The sequence below is a fragment of the Anarrhichthys ocellatus genome, unplaced genomic scaffold, assembly GCF_004355925.1.
Source record: "Anarrhichthys ocellatus isolate YVR2014 unplaced genomic scaffold, GSC_Weel_1.0 scaffold10, whole genome shotgun sequence".
NCBI classification, from domain to species: domain Eukaryota; kingdom Metazoa; phylum Chordata; class Actinopteri; order Perciformes; family Anarhichadidae; genus Anarrhichthys; species Anarrhichthys ocellatus.
Window position 1 is genome coordinate 2,212,308 of NW_022280040.1, and position 23,544 is coordinate 2,235,851.

At 43.8% G+C, this 23,544-nt stretch overlaps 2 protein-coding genes across 2 annotated transcripts; one reads left to right on the plus strand and one right to left on the minus strand.

Moving 5' to 3' along the window:
* Window positions 1-3,553: 3,553 nt before the first annotated feature.
* Window positions 3,554-8,855, plus strand: foxh1 (forkhead box H1). The gene is made up of 4 exons (XM_031850379.1): window positions 3,554-3,657; window positions 5,080-5,669; window positions 6,383-6,487; window positions 6,773-8,855. The coding sequence occupies exons 2-4, from the start codon at window positions 5,196-5,198 to the stop codon at window positions 7,727-7,729; spliced, it is 1,536 nt and encodes a 511-aa protein (XP_031706239.1). The 5' UTR covers window positions 3,554-3,657; window positions 5,080-5,195; the 3' UTR covers window positions 7,730-8,855.
* A 1,919-nt stretch (window positions 8,856-10,774) lies between these two features.
* On the minus strand, window positions 10,775-23,152 carry oplah (5-oxoprolinase, ATP-hydrolysing). The gene is made up of 28 exons (XM_031850515.1): window positions 23,061-23,152; window positions 22,163-22,375; window positions 21,420-21,611; window positions 20,768-20,882; window positions 20,360-20,483; window positions 19,575-19,770; window positions 19,225-19,390; window positions 18,773-18,911; window positions 18,277-18,344; window positions 17,511-17,686; window positions 17,276-17,401; window positions 17,015-17,127; window positions 16,747-16,917; window positions 16,475-16,612; window positions 16,080-16,218; window positions 15,813-15,925; window positions 15,174-15,325; window positions 14,828-14,988; window positions 14,608-14,709; window positions 14,321-14,495; window positions 13,456-13,640; window positions 13,199-13,345; window positions 12,974-13,108; window positions 12,684-12,833; window positions 12,427-12,584; window positions 12,162-12,322; window positions 11,970-12,067; window positions 10,775-11,507 (listed from the first exon to the last, which is right to left on the minus strand). The coding sequence occupies exons 2-28, from the start codon at window positions 22,331-22,333 to the stop codon at window positions 11,355-11,357; spliced, it is 3,924 nt and encodes a 1,307-aa protein (XP_031706375.1). The 5' UTR covers window positions 22,334-22,375; window positions 23,061-23,152; the 3' UTR covers window positions 10,775-11,354.
* Between the last annotated feature and the right edge of the window lie 392 nt (window positions 23,153-23,544).

A 23,544-nucleotide genomic window follows, 5' to 3' on the forward strand; every position in this document is an offset into this window, starting at 1 on the left:
GGGGGGGGGGGGGGGGGGGATCTACTTGAGAAGAGGTGGGCACATTTAAGGCCCGTCATGTGTCATGGTTTGAGCTGCTGCATATAATCTCAGTAATGCCACAGAGTAGCCAGAGCAGAGCAGAGCAGAGCAGAGCAGAGAAGAGAGAGAGAGAGAGAGAGAGAGAGAGAGAGAGAGAGAGACAGAGAGAGAGAGAGAGAGAGAGCAAGTGGTCATGGGAAACTGAGACAGCTTGCAATTGTGGTGGAGATATACGTATATGCGATGTGGAGCTAATATTGACAAACAAAGGGTTACTGCTTTTTCTGTAGGACAGGATATGGAAGGAGAGGGCAAGAGGATGTGGAGGAAAAGAATGCGAGGGAGCTAGAGCAAGGGTACGAGGAGGAAGGATGGGGAGGAGACAGACGGACCGGCCTACTTTTAACTCCTCCGACAGCTCCTAAGCAGAAAGCAGGGTCCTGTCATGCAGGCACAGGGGTGGAGAGGATAACAGGGGTAGAGAATCTTTAAATGGGTGAGATGATGTATACGACATCCACCTGCAGAATCTCTCGCATTCACACACACGAAGGTAAAGAAATGCCTCGGTAAGAACAGATGAGGGGGAGTTATGCACAAGAGAAGGAATGTAACAGAGAGCCAAACCTCTGGCAAATACAGTTTGAACTTTAAAAAGAATTGCTCTGTTCATTCGAAAATAACTATATTGGGATAAAGAAACATTTTTATAATGATTAACTCAAGTTACTCACTGGGTTCAGGTCTTCATCCTTCCACGGAATCGAATAAAGTGCTTGTTCAGTCTAACCTTTTATGATCCTTCTGGATCTTTGTGTGTGTGTGTGTGTGTGTGTGTGTGTGCGCGCGCGCGTCATGCTGTGTATCAAGGGGCCTACAAGCTAATCTCAGCTATATTGTGAAACCTGCAAATATTTGACCATACATACCGAAGAAAATACTATTGAACAAGAACTTTGACCACACTTTCACGTGAGCAAGACCGGCAATGGCAGGCTCGACAATAATAGACGACTGTGCAATTATTGAGGTCAATAAGCCAGTGACGTGTTAAAAGTCAAATAGTCGGTGCACTGCAGTATATACTGCAGAGGGGAAACAAACACCAAGACGAAAGATAAACTGTGGTTTTCATTGACAATAATCGTTTCTCACCTCTAAAGAATACACCGACTTCACGTGATTGGCTGTACAATCGCAATGCTAGAAAAAACTGTTCACGTGAGCTGCATGCTACCGTTTTTAATCAAATTGCCCCCCCCCGCCTTACAATATAAATGAATATACCAACAGGGACACTGACCTATGAGCTGCAGCTCGTGCTATAAAAGTCATAAAGATGACAGCCTGTGAACCTGATAACACTTGCACCACGTGAGATATTAATTAGTAAGCGTAAGAGAAAACTACCTGTAACTTTTTTTACTTTGCACAGTTGGTACAATCATTGTTAATGGCCATACAAACAACTTTAACAGCAACAACGACAGCGTTTGCTGTTGTCTCTCATACCGTGAGAGTGCAGGATTAACTGTGCGCAGCGGATTAGCAAACATTAACCTACCTAGCAGTCCGCAGACAGGCTCAACAGGTGGATAGTCTGACCCGTGAGGTAAACAGTTCGTTTAAGCTGCCTGGCTTCGTTCATCGCGTCCAGGTGCAGACAAAGTTTACATCGGCGAGTCTATCCAAAACAAGGGCGACAATTACTGTGGAGAAAAAACTTGTTGAGCAGCGGTAAAGTCGGTTATCCTAGATGTTGTGTCATGCTAACGTTACCTTAGCCTCGGGTTAGTTTACCTGTCCGCTAATTTATACGAAAACCAGAGTCGCGCTGGTGTTTGAGTGAATTAAGGGACACGTCACTTTAGTGTAAATGACACGAGTTAAACTGAGCAGAGTACAATATCGACGTAAAACGATAGAAAACAACGTGTCGACACCTTACCTGTCAGGTGTCGCTCTCGTGCAGGTCTGGCGCTGTGTAACTGAATCAGCTGCTGTCCCCTCAGCCCTCGAGCAGAAATGCTTCACCATAACAACCTGACCTGCGCTCTCTCCCTCTTTCTCTCTTTCTCTCTCTCTCTCTCTCTCTCTCTCTCTCTCCTCCCGCAGCACTTCCTCCACCAGGGGGCGACAAAGTCTGCAAGCTGTGGTGCAGGTCTGCAGGCTGTATGTTGCTTTGTGATGCACAATTTAGTTGCCAGACTGGTGCAGGATTTTAAAGGATCACATATGTATAATGCAACCAAACCATAAAAGTAAATGTCTGTATCGCTAAGGAAGTAAATTATGATAAGCAGTATAGTCAAGATGAGAGAAAAATAAGATGTGGAGTTGCTCAACTTTTGAGGGGAGGGAGCAATGGTTTGACTCGGGCAAATGTCAATACTGATGAATACAATCAATGTGCATACTGAAGCTGAGTTATAGATAAAAAAAAACAACAGACTTCTGTCTGAATGTTTGACGTGAGCCGTCACTGGTACAGCATCACGGGTGAGACTGTGGATCCCTTTTCCCTTTCCTCATCCCAGATGAAGCTCATTGCTACTATATCCAACAACATAGCACTTTTGCTGCAGAACAAACAATTAGGTGTGACGTGCCATTGTGCAAAAGTATCTGGGCTTTGTTTAGTAAGAGGAACGTAAAAGGTGCGTTTGCCTGCATGAGCATGTGTTTGTCACAGAGTTATTGTCAGCTGGCATTGTCAACTGTATCTCTGGTTTGACAAACATGAATGCTCTTCAGCCTTTTCACAATAAACTGTCAGGGTGTATTTGCCCTCTTGGTTACACTCTTACTTACTTTTTAAGTCTTTTGGACTATATTGTGATACTTTGTCGACCTGCACATTACTGGAGGCCTCTGTCCAGAGACTACAGAAGCCTTTAGCCATATCTGGTGCAATAAATGTGTTGTGCAATGTCCCTGTTAAATAAACAATAGAATAAAACAAAAATAATAGTAAAACGGAGGGAAAAAAGACTCGAAGTAATGAAGCTGTGACAATGAAGACTTCCTCTCGCTTTCTCGGTCTCTTTCACAAATAGCTAAACTTCATTCCTCCTCTTCATCTCAGTTTCAGGACGCATCCCACGGCAGCTTAGGAGGGATTTGTCCAGACACAATCAGCCTATGTGAACAAGCCTTGTCTTGGATGCTATCCTATTCATATGGTTTCCCATTCTTCTCATGCGTGGCTCACTAATCCAGGCGCAACCTATTAACTGGCACTCTAGACAGGAAGAGACAGCTCGACAGTTTGTATTTAAATCAGGCATTTAAACTGGGTCCAGACATTGTGTGTGAGGTTTGCCCGTACATGTTTAACTGTCCAGTTCAATTAAAAAAGAAAGTTCTCCATCAAATCCACTTTCTGAACAGAGCAGGCTACCTGATGGATTTGTTATGTAATTCAAGCTTCACACTAAATTTTGGTGAAACCACTAGAGGGGGACAAACCTTCTGGCTATGCAACAGAGTGTGTGGCAACCAGAGAGGAAAATCACTGATTTGCACCAGGTGAAAGAGGTTTGTTGCTCACCATGGCAGGGAAGCCATCTGACCTGAATAACCGGTTCAAACATTGTGTTTTACTGCAAAAATTACAAAAGCTGCAAAATCCACATGGTAAGTTTTACATACAGGGCAATTATTTATGAAAACAATGCTGCCGTGCAAGAGAACTTAAATCAAAAAGTCTTTATTTCTGTAGTCTCCCCATATAGAGGGATCTACTCCATTTGCCCCGTGAATTGGAAAGTTAAAGTTAAGTTATGAAGTGGTCAGGTGCTATGGTGTCATTTAAATTGAAGGTGATTACATTTTGGCTGGCCGCGCCACCTTTCTGGTGACAAATCTGGGTGGCACGTTCATCTGATTCAAGAGTCGCCTTGCATCATCTTGTCGGATGTAATATATCAATCATTGACACCGAAAAAGTGAACCTACAGCTCAAAGTCGGAGTTACTGATGCGTAACACGATATAGAAAGGTATACTGTATTTGTTGATTCTTGGATTGAGTGCAGCAGTTTATGTTTCAGAGACATCTTGATGCAACAATTCAGGGAAACACGATTGCTCCTGTTTAAGGTGTGAATGTCCTACCCAACAACGACACTTAGCAGCTTGTAAGCGCCAGAAAACCCACAAATGGTGTTGAATGGCCCCCGTATTTCCTCACATGCTAAGCAGCTCTTTTGGGCAGGAACCGTCTCCAGTTTGCCAACGGGGTTCCTCCTAATCCAACTTGTTTTCACTGTCTTGCTGGGAAGAAAGCTTTCGCACATTAGCACTACGTTAACATGAACAAAAGACATGCATTCCCGAAACTTAGTCTTTCAACACTGAATGACATCTTGCATAGTCACAGGGAGACCCTACTTAGCGCAAAACACTCCTCGAATGTTGCGCGCTATCAGAGCACCATCATGTCTCCAAATAATTTATTCTGCGTCATCTGACCAATTACAATTTGTACATTTTCTTCAAAACAGAAAATACTTTTTGTGGAGTTTACATGTGCATGACTCTCTGGATTAAGGCTAACTTGTATCTATTACAGCCTGCAATGCAACATGACAACTTTTAATGTGTTCCTCGCAATTTAAAAGGTCTTCAACTGACTCAAATATTGACATTAATTTGATGCAGCCTGTTGAAATGAATGGATGTTAAATTATGTCATTAATGTTTCGACGTTTGTATATTAGCCATTCTTTTTGTATATTGCTCAACAAAAATTGTTGATTGCATGTAAGCTTCAATCGAAATGCTCTTTCTTGCACTTAATACTTTAGGCCCTCGTGCGTAAATCTTCTAAGGACTGATTCCAAAGCAAACTCGAAGTCTCTGCGTTGTAAGTGGTATGTTGATATTATCATAAGGGTTATTTACAGGTTTACTGTCTTTCTCTCGCCCCTCCTCGTACACAGACCCTCCCCAGCCCCCCGGTGCGATCAGTCATTCTGCTCTCAGATAACGCGTCATTCTCCCCCCGATTACGCAGCGGGATTTACATGAAACTGTTAATTGTTTGCTCTTCAAATAGAGCCAGCCTGGAGCCAGCAGTCTGCCAGAAGTTAAGGACAGACTATTTGACCTCCCTCCCCCTCTCCGTGCTCCTGTCCGAACGTGCGGGCAGATCTTACCCTCCGGCTGATCAGCATGACAAAGCACTGGCCGGAGCAGACCCTCTTGGCACCACCCGCTCCGTCCCACCCTGGAGAACATCACGGCAATCAACTTGACTTCCACAGAAATGTACAGCAGAGTTATCCTGCCAGCGGTATAGCGCAGAGCCCCACAGCCCAACATTGGCCTCAACACCTGGCTCAGATGGTTCCCCAGCAGCTGTCGCGCATGGAGAAACCCACAGCGGGCCACGAACATCTCACCGGTGCCACGGCATTCATGGATACAGTCGTACCACTGGGCTCATCATACCAGAGTCCTCAAGATGCCCACTTCACACAGGAAACTATTACCCGGGACTCGTGGAACAGTGAACGGGAGAAGAGTAGCACCAGCGGTGGGAAGAAAAAAAACTATCAGCGGTATCCAAAACCACCGTACTCGTACCTCGCTATGATTGCTATGGTCATCCAAAGGTCCCCAGAGAAGAAACTGACATTATCCGAGGTAAGAATACATTTAAATCGCATACATATCTCTGTTTGAGTGCCCAGTGATATAGACAATTTGGGCAGAGTTTGTGTTTTAAGCACGGTGCTTATTGTGTTCATTTTTATTTCCGCAGTATTTTATTGAAATAAATCTCCAATTAAATACTCTGTAGTATATCTCTACAAGGACAGTATTTAGAATCAGATGGTTCCTGGTACTTTTCTATCTGATATATGAATATCACACTGACAGATCATTTACAGTTCATAAAGTGACACAAAACAGCAGCCTCTTGGTGACACTTGAGTGACTATAGCCCCTACCATTCTTGGTTTGCTTTGATAAGGTTAGACTGCAGTGAAACCAGACACTAATCTGTATCAGGAAAGTGATAACATGGTGATATACAGTGCATGGTAAAATCCTGTTTCAGTTGAAATACCACAAAAGTACTGACCATACAACTTTAATTTGTACAATAACTATCAACTTCTTGTCTTATTTTTAATTCATTAATGACTTTTAAGTGAAAGGTACAGCATGTTTGGCTGGCGTTGACTTCTGCACGTTTGTACTCGGTTACTCTAACTTTTAAACTCGTATCAGTCATCACATCAGTGTGTATTTAGATAGCATTTGCCTCACTGCACAGCATACCAAAACTGAAATACAATGAGGACGAGCATCTTCTCCAGACAGCCAGACTGACATTTCTGTTTTATTTCTAGATCCTCAAGGAGATCAGTACTCTCTTCCCATTCTTCAAAGGAAACTACAAGGGCTGGCGGGATTCTGTGAGACACAACCTCTCCTCTTATGACTGCTTTCTGAAGGTATGTTAAAACTGTTAAACAGTTCCATGTTTAGATCCCTCTTTAGTCTCGTCAGTGGGCTTGATGGACAGGGAGTTCACAAAATACAGGCTTAACATTTGCATTGCACTATCCCGAGCTTTGTTTGCAGAAATACGCTCTGAGGGCTTTAGATTGCACCTTCAAACCAGTCTTAAGATTTTATCCACTGTTATTGTGATGGTTAACAGTGAAACTGGCAGCCCTGCCTGTCTAGGTTGCCAGACTATGTGCTCATCCAACTCTCCACCCTCCCTCAACCTGTAGGTGCTGAAGGACCCAGCGAAGCCTCAGGGCAAAGGCAACTTCTGGGCAGTGGAGTTGAGCCGTGTTCCTCTGGAGCTCCTCAAAAGGCAAAACACAGCTGTTTCGCGCCAGGATGAGACAATCTTTGCCCAGGATCTGGCCCCTTATATCTTGCAGGAACACCAGCCAGAATCGGAGCCACCACTTGCCCCCGTCCCCCCCCCCCCCCCCATGTGTTCAAAAAACCCCTCCCCACCACAGGAGGACTTGTTCAGACCCAAGCTGGACTCCTCCTTCGCCATCGACTCGCTACTACACAGTCTGCGTCCCCCTAGTGCCCCTGGGGATGTAGATGTGTCTACCAGGGATTGCTGGGGCAAGGTGGAGCGCCCTCGGTTTTCACCACCTCCTCGACCTCGCTACGCCTCCTCTGCCCGTAGTGCCTCAGCCAGCTCTGCCAGCCCAGCCTCCACCTCCTCATCTGATGAGGAGTGGAAAGGCACTTCCCTGTCTGGGAAGCGTGTTCCTCTTGATGGGTCGGACGGTTATGAGGACTATAGACAGCCTCTGCACAAGTCAGCCCGACGGGAGACGGTTGCACCTCCATGGGAGCTCCCTACCTCCTACGCCAAGTATGCACCCCCCAATACTGTTGCCCCACCCAGCATGCGGTTTAACGGAGGTCCTCTAATGCCGCTGCATGGTGGACTTCCCCTTTACGGCTACGGTAGCTCTCCTGTAGCACCTGGTCACTTCTTGGGGCATGCCTATTGGCCCATACTTCCCAGTGGACGAGTTTCTGTCCAAGCCCCACCCCTCATCATGGACCTGGACAACATGTTGCAATCTGTGCCTCCGAATAAGAGTGTGTTTGATGTGTTAGTACCAAACAATCATAACTCTCAGCCACATCATCAACCACCCAGTCAGTACACACTACCGAATGGCCCTCCCCTAAACAGGTATCCTCAGTACTAACTGACTGTGAAATACTGACTTGTTTCCTCATACTGAGAGCCATACTGTCACTCAAATCCCACTATGATGCAGGACGGGAGGTTCAATCAAGATCCACAAAAGAAGCAAATTTCTGCTGCAGATTCTGCTAAATCGAGTTTCACTACCTCCAGCTCAAGAAGTGTTTGTTATGCAAAAAAAGGGTTCATTGGAAAACATGTACCACAAACGGCTATATAACATCTACCTCAGGCCTTCAGAGAAATGCAGTGTCCACTACTGCTTTGTCTTTGCACTGTCACTCGTGTTTGCACTGTTTTATATATTGGCATGAATTTGCTTTTGTCTTCCTACTGTGACGGCTGAATGTATTGTTTGATTCAATCTTGTGAAAAACTAACAGCATTGAGCTGGATGGTTGATGGTAAATTTGAGCAACAGAGTATCAAATGCAATATCTTTCTTTACGGTGTGTCCCGCAATTTAAACAGAATATAGAATTGGTAGGTGAATAACTAGCATTAATGTATTGACATTTGTTCCCCACTTTGTCAGGGTGTGTCTGTGTGCACAGATCAATGTGTACAAACACTTGTGCTATTTGTGAGTTTTAGTTTGTTTGTTCAGATGGTTAAATATACAGGACCAGCCGTTTACCATAATGTTGTTCCTGTCTTAAATTTCAGTAAGTCCAGACTGTCTGCATTGGTCCTATGCAGCTACAACAGTAGATTAACCTGAGAAGTAGTGATACTGCATCTTAGCCCTATAAGTGTATTTTCCTCTGTGTTTGACTGTTTTTTTTTACATTACTAAACCAATCCAAAATGCTTCATGTTGTCAGGACACTGGAGACAATCAACCACTATACTACCACCAGTATCTACCTCAAGTTTAAAATGGGCCGAGACAAGTTTCTTGTGGACTTTGCACTGCCGGTTGTTTGCACTATTTGATGTCATTATCGTCTTCCAAAGGGAATTGCTTATAAATGTCTGCCTTTACCTCGTCATATGAAAGTTTTCAGTTTTTTTTGCCATTTTCCTGTTGTCTTGTTGAAGGCTTGTACAAAAACAGCTCAGACGTTTAAGTATCAAAAGAAGCTTATGGAGTTGAACAGGGTATGAAATAAAATGTTTATTTTAAATGAGCTGCTCAGTATTGTATATAGCAACGAGTCAACTAAAACTGCAGAACTTTATTCTCTTTTTATAGTGTGCATTTGTAAATGTTGGATTCCACTTTATAAATTTATCATTTCTATGTTACTGTTTTAGTATGTTTGTTCAGATGGCTGTTAAGTCCTGGTTTGTTTATTTACTCAGCCTTCTGTGTCTTTAAATCTGGACAGTAGAAGTTCTGCACAACTACAACTGGACTAACAGCGGTCTTAGTGTTATAAATCTATTGATTGGGAAAAGTCCAAGATTTCTGGGTTCAGTGTAAAAGCATCGTCCCTCTTTGTTGTACTATTGGTGGCAGTTTAGAATTTGACCATTTTTACATGAGAACCGATGCTGTGACATCGAGACTGACCTAAAACCCATATAGTTCTTTACAATCAGGGTGGCGTCTTTCCCTTTGGTAAATGCAATAGTTTCAATACAAGAAATATATAATATAATTAGAAAAAAACCTGAATAGCAACAATCCTTATCTTGGCTCCATTGTCATTTTGGTGCCTAAAAAGTGAAGCAATACTACAATTTACCAATAATCCATTGAAAGTACTTCTCAAAAAGTAGGTATTTTGAGTTAAATGTATATTAAGTATCAAAAGTGAAAGGAAATAATGGAGACTTTAAAATCGAAATACTTTTGTCAATTAACTAGTGACTCCATCTGTCACCTGTAGTGGTGTAAGGTTTATTATTTACATTACATTTATTTAGCTAACGCTATTGGCTTTCCCTCTGAAATGTAGTGAAATAGAAGTATTAAGTCACAAGACACATTGATTTGAGGTATAATTGCATGTTTAAAAAAATAAGTTCAGTCTTACACAGAAATTCTAAATGTTTCAATTGTATATTTTCTCTTTCTTGCAGAAGATTTGTATTTACTTGTATATATTTATAGCTGCACCCCAATTTCCCTGTTTTCATGTCCTTCAAAAGCCACCGGATGCTCTGACTCGATGGGTGAAGTAGAACCTTACTAATGACATGCTATTCGAATGATACCAACAATACATTTTGTGGATGCTGTGTTGCCATTCTGTGTTTCACAGATATATTGAATTAACTGTGGATATTTAATCCCATGAATGAGGACTTTCTCTTGATTCATGCTTGTTTTCCCTCAAGCTGACTGTCAGCCAGTGGATGAAGATGGAGATTGTCCCAGGCAGCAGGGGGTGAGTCTCAAATCCTCTTGACTATGACAGATTGTTTTACCACAGGAATTGTGATCTATAAAGAAGGAAAACTATCTTTGATCCACGGTCCATGGCATCCGAGTTTCCAGCACACAAACATGCACACAATGCCAGTTGATTTACATCAACAGTCCAGCAGCCATCGGCCTCCTGCTGCTTCCACTGCTGGGGCCACTATCTCTTTATCAGCTGCCTTCGCATGCCTGCACTCCCTCACCATCCTTCCTGCTCTCCTCCCTGATCATTCCTGACCAAAAGATGGGAGGAGGGGGACACCACTTAAACAGGGACATGTCCCCCTCCCCCAAACACACAAACACTCTTGGTTGCATCTAAACACTCCCTCTCATGAATTTACATGTATGACTGGCAGTCACACTGGGCCTTGGTGGTCGTTAGAGTGCATTTAACTGCTCCAAGGCCCCGACCAATAACCCTTGGAGGCAGTAGTATCATTTAAATAATTTGAACAGCTCCCCTGCTTGATTTTCCAACTGCTTACATAATGAAGAAATTTCTTTGCCACAGGAACGACACCACCACTGCTACATTGGGCATTTCACAATATGATTTGATCAATCTTTGCAAGCACTTCAGAGTTTATACATACTCTCCAAACGCATCTCCTCCGACACGAAAAACATATAAGTGACACTATTTTATTTGAAAGAAATAAAAAGACGACAATCTAAAGAGTACAAATGGGGTTTATTCGTCTGTCCTGTTAAAATAGAAGAACAGTAACCACATTGTGACTTTGTGGTGTTAGATAAGTGGTTGTTCCAGTTAAAACAGATTAGCAGCTGCTTCGCTCTTGCATCGTTAGACTGGATTTTAGTAATTTAAGAGCATTTTAGTAGGAAAAAATACACTGTCTTACCTTCCATGGCAATTTTGTTGTCTCCATAAAATGAAATGTTTACTGGGTAAACAGTACATGTATTATCAGAATGTGACTATAAAACTCGCTGAAGGCTACTCAGATTTTCCTAGCAATAAGAAAGACATTCAAACTAACAGGTGGAATGTTACATTTAACTGAGCAACACATCTTATTTGTCCATCATACAAATCTGATTGATGCCTGAGCTAACAGTCATTTGAATATATGTTAGCGCACAGACTCTGCAAAACAGTATCATTGTAAAAATGTCTGTTCGAGTGGTGTTGACTATAGTTGTTGGTACGAGTAGATGCTCTTGAAATGTTACTAGCCTGCAGCTTCTTTATTTCTCTCCTGGCTTGTCTGTGGGCTCTCCTTATTTCTTTTCACACACCCTCTTGTGCCATTCGGTATTCAAAGACGCTGCCTCTTTCTGGGAAAGACTCATTCAGGCGCCTGCGCTTGGTCTGGGGTCGTCCGTTTGTGTCCTCCTTTCCTCCGTACCCCCCTCCTCCAGGGGTGTAGAGGCAGAACATGTCCTGTAGGGGGAGACACGCAGAGAATTCAGCTGACTATTCAGTTTATACAAACGGTTACCTCAAGAAAACAGGAAGGGTTAACCAGTGTGTATTCTGATTACTTTCAGACTGCTTGACCATATTTAAAATATAAAGCTGTAAGAAACATTTCCAAAACTAGCACCAGGCAAGTTTTCTTATGCGACTCTTTTCAACAAGAGATGGGACACTTTTTAATGACTGCAGAGGTAACTCATCACATTATGGTTTCATATCTGAATATACCAGAAGTCATCTTAAGAAGTTTGCTCAGTTATATTAGAATAATTGTGATGTAAATAGCATGTATCTTGGAATTATATTGTGCTGTCAGAATACAATCTTTATTCATGGAAAATCTAACAATTCAGTTTATTATTACCATCGTTATTTGGAAAGTGTAGTGCCATGACAGGGTCACAGATGCACATTATGCAGTCTTACCCCGGGCTGAAGGCTGATACTGGTTTTGGCACCAAGGTTGAGGACTCGACCGTCTGCTCTGTGAAGCAGGTTCAGCCCTGCTGCTCCGTCCTCACCCCCTAACCAGCAGAGAGAAGTTAGAAAACACGAGCAAACAGCCATTATTTCAAAACCCCAAAAACATGAAAATGGCTGCTGAGGGTCAGAGTTTACCCAGGAGGCCATAGGGACGGGTGGATCGCCTCTCGGTCAGTACAGACAGAACCACCTTGTTCCTGAACAGAAGTTTCCGCACCACACCGTCTCCACCGCAGTATTGTCCTGCACCTCCTGAGCCGGGTCGCAGAGAGAAGTGCTCCAAAATGACGGGATACCTGAACACCAGATGGACAGCAGCAACATACAGATCAATAATGTCAAAAACATTATTACTGGACGCAAGAAATAGAATTTTCTTTAACTAAAACGCATGTCCGACCTCTTCTCCAGAATCTCGGGATCAGTGATCCGGGTGTTGGTCATGTGACTGTGAACTCCACTCCGCCCATTCCAGCCTGGTCCCGCCCCTGCTCCCCCAGCAACTGTCTCATAGTAACCTATATTCTTACTGCCAAATGAAATGTTGTTCATGCAGCCCTGATGAAAAGAGGAATGACAATAAATAAGCAAATAACACAAATACGGAATAACATAACACTTAAGCAAAGATGATATGAATAAGTTTGTTTTTCTCACCTGTGAAGCTGCGCACACCTCAAATGCCCTAAATATGACATCGACCACTCTCTGGGATGTGAGTACATTTCCTCCCACCACAGCTGCATTCTCGGAAGGCTGAAGGATTGAGCCAGGGGGTATGATGATTGTGATTGGTGCAAGGCATCCCTGGATATGAAAAAAGGAAACGCATGAATAACACAAACTATATGAAATTAAGTACAGGAAGAATTACTAAACAAATGTGTAATCAAACCTTAAAACGTTCCTTAAAACCCACAGAGGGGTCCCTGAATAAACGTCCTTACCTGATTAAGGGGAATGTCCTGTCCCACCATGCAGCGCAGGCAGTAGATGAGGGCAGAGAGGGTGATGGCGCGTGGAGCATTGCAGTTCCCCCAAACCTCTGTTCCCGTCCCTGTGAAGTCAAACACCGCACTGCCCTGTGGTGATGGAGGTTTTTATGTACATTGATTAGTTCCTTGTGCAAGACAAAATGTTTGGATTATCATGAGGAGATCCTCCCCGCTCACCTCTTCCTCATTAATCTGAACCCGCAGTCTGATTGCCGTCCCATCGTCCATGAAATCTTCCGACTCCACCTCCAAGGAGCCAGTCTGTTGACGTCGACGACATGCAAAGTCTCTCAGCATGTCCCTCACTGCCAGCTCTGCATTACTCTGAAACATTAACACAAAGGCTGTTGTAGTACACCAGCACCATCAGTACTTACTGTCACTACTTTTCACAATAACAGTATTTTGTTGTTCCTCTACCAATTCACAGTTACCTGAATGTATCCCATGTAGGCCTGGACCACAGCTAACCCGTAGCCGTCAATCAACTCCCCCACCAGCTGGCTGCCTCTCTGATTGGCCGCCACCTGAGCCCGCAGGTCTGACAGGTTGTCATGGAGATTACGAGTCCCGGAGGAGTGTGGGTACTGGGCCGGAGCCATCAGAGCTTCAGTTAGAGCTGATAGGGAAACAGAGGGAACAGGCATGAGAGGAATCGAGTTTGCAAAAGGAGACAGAAAAAGAGAAAAGCAGGATGGGAAGTAAGATTAAAGAAAGTAAGGAGAATGTTAAATTAAAGTTAAAGATAACTGAAACAAGCAGTGCAAGGGGATTATGTTGCTTTCCAAGCTCTCCTTATCACTATACTGGGGATTTTGCATGTTTTAGCTCATTAACTACACCATTACTGAAGATCACCGCTGCTTTCCCAAAGCATTCAGTACGTTTATACACTGATTCAAACCGTCCAGCCACTGGTTTGCACTATCTTTAATATGCTAAAAAAAATTTCAGAGAATTAAACCTCGCACAAGATGGGCAATGCATCACTTGCCTTTATTTTTATTGTTAAAGTTACATTACTGTTGCATTGTTACACAGTTGGGAGCAGTGGCTATTTTAAAAGCGTCCAAACTTGCCCCTTCCTACAAGTGCATTACCACATATGTAACATTAAATACAGGTGGCTAGTTGCTCATAATCATGCTTCACATCAGGTCATTTTGTATGTTTTGGGAATTGGTAGTTACATGAATTAAATTAAGCATACGCTATTTGGCTACAGTATGTAAAGTCTCTGTATTATCTCCTTTCATCTGTCCTTCACACTGATTCTTGGTTCACCTCCTCCTCTCTTACCCTCTTCCTGAAAGACGCCCCCAGTGACAAGTTTAAAGGAAATGAAGACGGCCCCCTCCTGCTGAAGGGAGGTGGAATGGGGGGGCATGGAGCCTGGCGTGATGCCTCCAATGTCAGCATGGTGCCCTCTGCTGGCGACAAAGAACACTGGACTGCTCACTCCTTTCCTAAACACCTGGGAGAAAAAAGGGGTCAGATAACAGAGGAAAGTAAAAGGTATGTAGGGAAAAGCAAGACTGATAATGAGGAGAGCAAGAACGCAGACAGAACATTGGAGACAGACTGACCGGCGTGATGACTGTGAGGTCTGGCAGGTGGCTGCCCCCGGCACATGGGTGGTTGCTCAGAATGACATCGCCTTCTTTCAGCTTGTTCCCCAACGATCTGATCTGCACAGAGAAGGAGAAGAAACCGAAGATCCTTTGTGTGACAATGGGGTGTTAATTCCTATGTGTTTCAGTAGTATATCTAAACTCAGAACCACAACCACCACCCCACAAGTGGTACCTGGTACTGGACGGTCTCTTGCATGGCCCCCAGGTGGACAGGGATATGGGGTGCATTGGACACTAAACCACCGTCTGGTCCGAACACAGCACAGGAGAAGTCGAGACGTTCCTTGATGTTGGTGGAGATGGAGGTCCTTTGGAGGACTCTACCCATCTGTTCTGTAGTGGAGGAGAGGTGGAACGCAACTGAGCAAGCTAATAAGAAAATAATACTGAACACAATATAATGACCCACAATCACTGCACTCCCTAATTGTCTGCCTTCCTTCTCCCACTTTCTCCCCAACAACGTTTAACTCCTGTCCCGTTCCCTCCTCTCCACCCTCTCTCCTCTGTCGGTGTACCTGCTATGCTCATGAAGCGGTGAGAGAAGATGGAGAGCTGCACAGTGTTGAGCTCAGTGCCCAGGGCGCAGTGAGGGTCAGAGCCTACAGTCAAACAAACGTCGCCCTCTTCTGTTAGATGGGCCTCACAGCACGGCTCCACCAGGATGGTGCTGATGGAGGAAAGGGTAGGAAAAAAAAAATGCTTTTAGACAAAAACAGATGTATCAAGTTTCTCTGACCCCGATACTTATATTTACTTAAATGATTAAATATGTATCTGGCACATTGAAATAACAGATGCCACCTTATAAATTTGGCACAGCTCATTTTCAAGCGCACCTTGATCCAAATACTGGAGGTCCTCATTCAAAATTATTATGTTTAGAAACTTACATTTTTGATATAACATGAGTTTAACTGGGACTATGAGACTCATAAAATTGACGTGACGTGATCGGTTAGAGAGAAGACGTCTCACTCGGTTGGTGGTGTTGGGACTACAAAAACACTCAGATATCACGCAGATACAGACCCATTAAAATATGCCCAGAGTTGGCCCTGATATAGATACTTAGGATTGACTCGGCACATCTCTAAAAAAGTGTTTGATTGATATTTGTCGGAAAGCTACTAAAGGCAGTAAGGGGAAATGCCTGCCTGTTTTTGTCAATAATGATGGCTGGTCCCTGGATGCAGTGACCACATGGCAGCTCCTCCCATAGATACACACTGGTGTCCAGGTAACCTTCCTCAAAGTAACACTTGGTCATCTACGAAGAAGAACAGAGATTGCCACAGGTTAACATTCTTCAGACCAAGAAGTTTCGTTACTTTAAAAACACATAAATTGATGATGTTTCCACTGTTATCTATTTATAAAATGATGTATATTAGCTATATGTACGTGTAAGAGAGTCTATGTACCGTGACTGGTTTGGCCTGTCCACGCCTCGTCTTTGTTTTAAACACCGATTTGATACCAGATTTCCCACAACCCCTCACTCTGATGTCATCAACCACAATGGCTCTATCTGGGATAGTGAATCCAAACTCCGTCAGATAACTAAAAGGACAAAAAAAACCAAACAAACAGAGGAAGCAAATGTAGAGGGATTAAGGTTAGAGGAACATTAGAAGCCAAGAGCAGTGTAAACAAATGTCAGCAAAGTTAAGACTTATCTCCTGTGTGTTTGCTTATACAATGTAAACAAAAGGAGCACAAGTGTAAGTGACAATGAGCGAATACACGTTCCAGCCAATAGCTCAGTAGGTGAATAAATCAACAAATCATCGAGCAAATGTATAAACAGTGAGCTAACCGCTTGGTGAAGGCACTGCTGAAGTCTCCAGCTAGACAGGACTTGGCGTTAGTTGGGTAACCGGCAGCAGTAACCATGAGAGCGCAGTCAGTGCCCTTGTAACGCAGGTGAAGGAAGACCTCAGTGGTTATCTGGCTTCTGTAGAGGACAGGAAACAAAGGGCTGCGTCATTACTCGTTAAGTATTTAGTGAGTATAACGGCATGGGTTAACACACCTGGATCCGAGAGGCATAAGCGTCACCCCAAACCGTGTCGTGTTGTGGGCGCTGACCTGGTGAATCCGCGTGCGCAGAGTGTATCGTGGCAGCGCTTCGAGAGCTCCTCCACCCTCCGGTCAAGCTCGCTAAAAGAGCGCCGCTCGTACTGCAGCGAGCACGGCTCCTGCACCTCCTCCACCACGTCAGCTAGAGCCAGACCATAGGCTGAAAGCACGCCGCTGTATCTGCAACACACAGACACATGCATCACAGCCAAACGTGTTGGGCATGAAGACGACCTTCTTACACACACAAAATGGAAACAAAACCTATCACCCTTACTTGTGAATGAAGACAGTCTTCATCCCCAAGGCCCGGGCAATAGCACAGGCATGTTGGCCACCTGCACCCCCGAAACATGCCAACACGTGCTGAGATGTATCATGGCCCTTAGCCTATGGGGGCGAGGGAGGAGTGAGAGAGCAAAGGAAAAGAAAAAAACGAAAAAAAAAACAATTTTAATTGTGTGACACATTTATCACACAAACATTCAGCGTTACTATTTTCACCAAGATGCAGCTAAGACTTCAAAACCCAAAGTACCTGTGTCAGAGCTCTGATTGGCCGGCACATGGCCTCATTCGCGACACGAATGAATCCCATGGCAACCTCCTCCACACTCATCTCTGACTTGCTGTCGTGTGACTGTTTGGCTCCATTTGCGCTAACCTGCGGATGAAAACATAAAAAACTAATTTTAGCTTCATCATTAATGCTCCCTAATAGAATTATTAAGACGATTTGACACTCTACTTAATATGTCAGTAAATATTAGTGCCTGTGATTGGTTAGAGGACAAGAAGAGGTTGATCTCCTGGCTCAGATGACGGAAATGCTTCATGGTTTCTTCCAATGACAGTGGTTCATTCTCCCCTGGCCCAAAGATCTTTGGGAAGAAGGAAGGGAGGAGTCGACCCAGGGCTAAGTTAGCATCGGTGACAGTCAGAGGGCCGCCTAGGAAAATCCCACAAGGAGTCAATAGGTTTGTTTTCCATACTCATGCTGTTCTAACTAAAGTACACACGTTTACCCGAATGAAACATGTTTCAGTCTGGTGTTTTCACATCTGTTGTGTAACTCTGTGCAAAATGTGAAAGCAGGACATTTGTTGTATAAATTGGAGCTACCGAACTCTCCTACAGGGAACATCAACAGTGAAGTCAGTGTCGTGTGTCTTTTTTTGTTAGCACACATCACAGTTCCAACTGAGAACCATGAGGCAAGCTTCAGTTACTATATCATATCTGAAACTTGGACTTGCGCCAATTTCCAACCTTTGTGCAGCTAAACCAGATTATAAATCCAGGGATGGGGGGGAGGGAGCAGCACATGAGAAAACAGAAATCCCAGCTCTGTGTGTGGAGTTTTGTCTGACAACATGTGGATTCAATATGAAAGAGGGGGCAAAAGGTGGATGAGAAATCAATAATTTACCATCTACCAGGCTGTGGAAAGAAGAAATCACAACAATGCATTGAATTGGAAATATTAAAAACAGAAATAAAAGGGAGTAATGTTGGAGGAAACACAAACAGTCCCGTTACCTTTCCTGTAACAGGCTGGTCCTGGATGTGCACCTGCAGACTCTGGTCCAACCACAAACATCCCTGATCTGAGAGGGAAGTAAAAGGAAGGAGGAGAAACAGAAAGGATGGAAAAACAGTTAAATGAATCGTGATTGATTTGAAATGAAAGTTAAAGCAAACCCAACTGGATGCAGTAAAACATCTAGCAAAGCTTTAATGTGTCATAGCAATGCACTTTTATCATCCCTGTGCATCCATTCTTGACTCATTTGCTCACAAGATGGACTGCACCCTGCCACCACCTCATTTCTTGAGGCAAATTATCAGACTTTGTACAGCTCCCTTTGCAGCCAGGAAAGGCTTTACGCAACTTTTTTCCACATATGCAGTAGTACTCCCCAAGACCTGTAAATGGACTTCGATGTGTAAATTTGGTAGATTTCCCCAATATTCAATGTCACATACAAACATGTATATCAAACGATGGGTCAAGACTGGCGACTGACTAACAAACCTGAAGAAGAGCTGTGATCCTCCGCCTGCAGCCACAGTGTTGATGTCCAACTGCGGTGCTTGCAGGGTGACTCCGGCTGTGGTAGCCTCAAACACGTGTTCATACTGGCCAGCATAGCGACTGACATCAGTGGATGTTCCTGGAGAGAAAGACAAGACAGTGGCAGTCAGAAGGACAAGAAACATGGAGAAAAGACTTGTAAGTGAAAGTCAGAAATATAAGAACATGTAACATCACATGTAATAATCCAAATATGAGACAATTTATATGCACAGTAAATTGTGCTTGCCTGAATCCAGACCTTTCAATCCGCCACTCCACTGAGTTTCAAGTTAACAATTCTGTCAGATATCAGGCAAAGACTGTGCAACAAAGAACTACAAATCAATAGCAAGAAGCTCCTCAGATAGTCTGTGCACTCTGTATTTGTTCAAGGTACTTTCCCTACTCACCACCCATGTCAAAGCCAATCACAGGTTTTTTCTCCGTTTGGCTGTATGAAGTGATGGCGTATCCCACCACCCCTCCAGCTGGGCCAGATAGAACGGCCCGCGAACCGCAGAACTGCTCCATGGGAGTCAGACCGCCATCTGACTGCATGAACAGGACGTCCACACCCTGAGGACAGAGTTCAGATGAAACAGGGTTTATACCTGACACCACTGGAACTGGAACATCTGGAAAATCCTGTCTGTGATCTGTAGGTTCATTAGTAAACCTACAGATCACAGATAGGATTTTAGTAGACTAAGCACTTAATGAAAGAAAAAGTGGTATTTTGTATCAACAAAAAAATAAGTACAACAAGTCCACCCTTGAACCCAGAGGTAAATCCTTTTAAATACTGGTGAATTTTGGGTGTGAGGTATGCATCGGCACAGACGGTGTAGCCCCGAGGCACCGCCCGCACCATGGGCATGACCTCACTGGACAGAGACACCTGGCTGAAGCCCAGACGACGTGCCAGGGCGCCCACTGCTTTCTCATGATCAGACCATCTGAAAGAGAGAGAGAGGGGAGAGGAATGGGGTGGAGTTTGAATGCAAGTCAAACATTAATAAAGCTCTTATACAATGTCACTGCTGCTAACAGTCTATTGTGTGTCTTATCACTTTAAAGCTTTATCTGTGATATAGGTGAGATGAAGCAAAACTGTTGGTTAACTGCTGGTTTCCTGAAGGAGCCCTTTCAACTCAATCCAAATGCTTTGAACACTTTCACTACTCGGGACTAGAGTGAAAAGGACTGCATAGGAATAGACTTGAAGTTAAGTGAAAAGAAATGGGAAGAAAAGCATGAACTTTCACCCATTAAACCACATGGGTTACACATACAATAGAAACATGCTATTGGACACCAGACACCTCTGACATGTACAGAGTACATACCACTACTCCCACAGAGAGAAGGCGACTGAGAGCAGAGAGTTGCATAATTCAGTTTACATTAAAATTAAATCTTGGCTTGGGGAGATGGCCTGAGAAGGAGAGAAAGCTAACGGATAAAAGACAGGACAAGATATCCGATTAGGATCTTGCGTAAATGCATTCTATTCCCGGAGGCACAAAAACAAGATGTACTACTGACGTGTATGAGTGCAGCAGAAGGACGGCAAGACTGGTGATCCCGCGAGACAGAACTCCCTTGAGGTCTTTTTCCACTCGCTCAAGATCAAGCTCCCTCCACACCTCCAGAGAATCCCCTGTACTGCCTGAGGGACACCAGCACACACACGAAGATTATCAGGATTAAGTAAAATGATGTTAAGCATCCAGGCAGTGCTCTCATGCGTGTGCCAGTAGACTGAGCTTGCATCCCTACATTTACAACCAAAAAATACAGGATATTGCCTTTGCTGTATTCCCATCCCCACTGACATATCAGTGTTAAGAGCGTAAACAGAATGACAGCTGAGGAGAACTAGAGGGGGAGATTTGGAGGTAGGGGAGAGTCAAAAAAAAAAAAAGGTTACAAGTACATAGTTGTGTTTCACACCTGTGACAATGCGTTTGGGATCTTTTTTGGGCAGCTGGCAGTCATCTTGCCTGAGAACAACTCGCTCATCCACCTCGATTACCTCTTCATACAGCACTTCGGGAACCGCCACCTCCTGCATATACACGAAAACACACACACGCAAGGCACGTGAATTCAAAGCAGGCGTCCCATCAAGGGGAACATCTGACGAACAGTACACCCCAGCGATATGCAGATAAGAATAGACGCAACACATTGCAACACGCATACAGAAGTTGGATTTCTGACACCTTGCTCTGTAGCAGATCATCAGCTTCATAGATAAGTGACCATTTTAACCATTAATGGCGAAACTGGTATGGGGGCAAACTCCAAGACCTGCCCCTGTATCTGTATCTGCATCTGTACCACTAAATAATGTCTAAACCTTGTGCTGCAGATACACAGGAGCCGTACCCAGGCTACTCATTAACACAAAATACAGTATAGCCACAAAGGCATGGTGGTGCTGACTGGGTAGCCGCGGTTAAGTGGTTGGATCAGCTCACTACTACTTAGGCTGGCTTTTCAGTTGACATGTCACATAAGCATGTCTGTACTCGCTTTACCTTTCAATATTAAACATTTCAGTATATATTCATGTGAATTAAGAAAAACAAGCATTACAAACCAAATCAAATAGTTTCGGCCTGGCCTGTGTGCCTATGTGCAACAAATCCTTGAAGCCCAGCGTGACCAGGAGCGCAGTCCTTTCTCCCTCTCGCTCCAGTAGCGCGTTGGTTGCCACCGTTGTGCCCATTCTGATCCAGCCAATCAGAGCGGTGTCTACGGGCTGGTCGCGAGGAAAGACCCGCCCGGTTTCCTGTCAATAAATCCACACAAACACACATCATATACTGCTCTGCTCATACAGATGATGATGTAGAGATGTAACTGTGATTAACATGATCTTAACGGAAGTCTGGATCTGCTCCTTGCAGTCTGCTCTTTAATAATCTTATAGTATAACAGCCATCAATAGCCATCTGTTATTTGTGTTTTTATGTGGGGAAACTTTTAAACTGCCATCTTGTCCAGGATCCCTTTAAGCAATCCAATGCCAAATAAAGGTTAAATAAAAATAAAATAAAATGAAAACAGCTTCATTGAGATAAATGGCATCTGGACTGGAGTCATACTCTTGTCATAGTGTTGTGTTAAAACTGTGAATTAAATTGAATGAGGAACACATAAGGTAGTCAAAAGGCAAAGCATGGGATTCGGACTTCCAAGTCAAGACAGCCATCTTTAAAAAATCTGCAGCTCAACAACAGTACAAAAAGAGCTTTATATAAATGAATATTAACTACAAAGTGCTTGCTAATATTTCAGAAAATCAGCCTTTGTATTAATACATCCATTCTTTCACGTTACCTCTTCCAGGACTCTGCGGATCCCCTCAGTGGGAGCGTCTTTGTAGTTCTGGGGGTCCCGGGACAGCAGTTTCAGGACTCTCTCTCGACCACCAGGCAGCCGGGCAAACACATCGGTGAAGGTGCCACCCCGGTCGATGGCAAAGTCAAATTTCCCCTTCGTCTCAGTCATAGTGTGTAGAGAGAGAAGAGCTGCTCCCGAGTCTGTGAATAGCTGGAGTCACAGAAAGTAAGAAAGAGGGAGAGATTAACCACATCCACAATGCAACACTGGAGCCTTCTGATAAGAGATCAGCTGAGAGACATAAAATGTATTGATGCATTTTATACACTCCTGCCACTTCTCATGCATATCTTTCTCCAACAGTCATATATGTTTATATGAAATAAAATCGCATTGATTGTCACTTTAACTTGGCTTGTCTCTCACGTCTCACACTTTGAGCTAGTTTGTGCGAATCTATATAGGTTTTCTGCATTATTTCTTTGCAAAAACATGTCATGATTGTGAGTTTAAACATGCTACTAAGTCTATACACTGCATGTTTTTACATTACAAATGTAAATACAACTTGAAAGGGGATTTTGCATCACAGCAAAACATGCAATACCCAGACGATCATAAAGTAAGAGCCACCATAAACTTGCAACGGATTCTGCAGGAAAAGACTAATAAAAAAAAGATATATTTCAAAGATAGTAAACTGTGACAGTGGATACACGAGACAGCTGCACTTCCTCCAAATGAGCTCTAGACTAAACACTTGACATGGTCAACGTGCACGAAATGCCTGCAGCCCATTCACCGTCTGCGTGCACGGGGAGCGTGCACAAAACGAAGTCAAAGCTACAAAGCTGAAGATTTGAACGATCGGACGGTGAACGACATGAAAACTCACCTGTACGCCGCCGCTGCACTGACAGAGTATCGATCTTTGATAATAAGTTAACTATCAGATGATCCTCCTCCTCGGCTCTATGACGGTCTCGTTACAACAGGAAACACATCAGCAAATCGGAGCTACCGCTACGTGCCGCTGACGGGGGTTTAAACTCCGCCCCTCTGCGAGGAGCCGGTACGCAAGGGGATAGGTTATCGGGTCCAATATAGTAGGTGGCGGTAATGCACCTTTCGCTGGATGCCATCCGCCAAAAAACAAAAAAGAAGAAGAAGAAGAGCCGGTATTATGCAGGCAGGGAACCGCACAGCATTTACCTGTCTGCTCCTAAATGATGTAACAGAGAGGCATCTACAGGTGAAGGTCCCTAATCACAAAGATTGCAGAGGCTGCAGTTTTATTTTATCAAGAACCCTTTCAGCAGCATTCTTGATAAAATAAGGTAATAATTGAATTACCTGAGACAAGTCAGTATACTAAAACT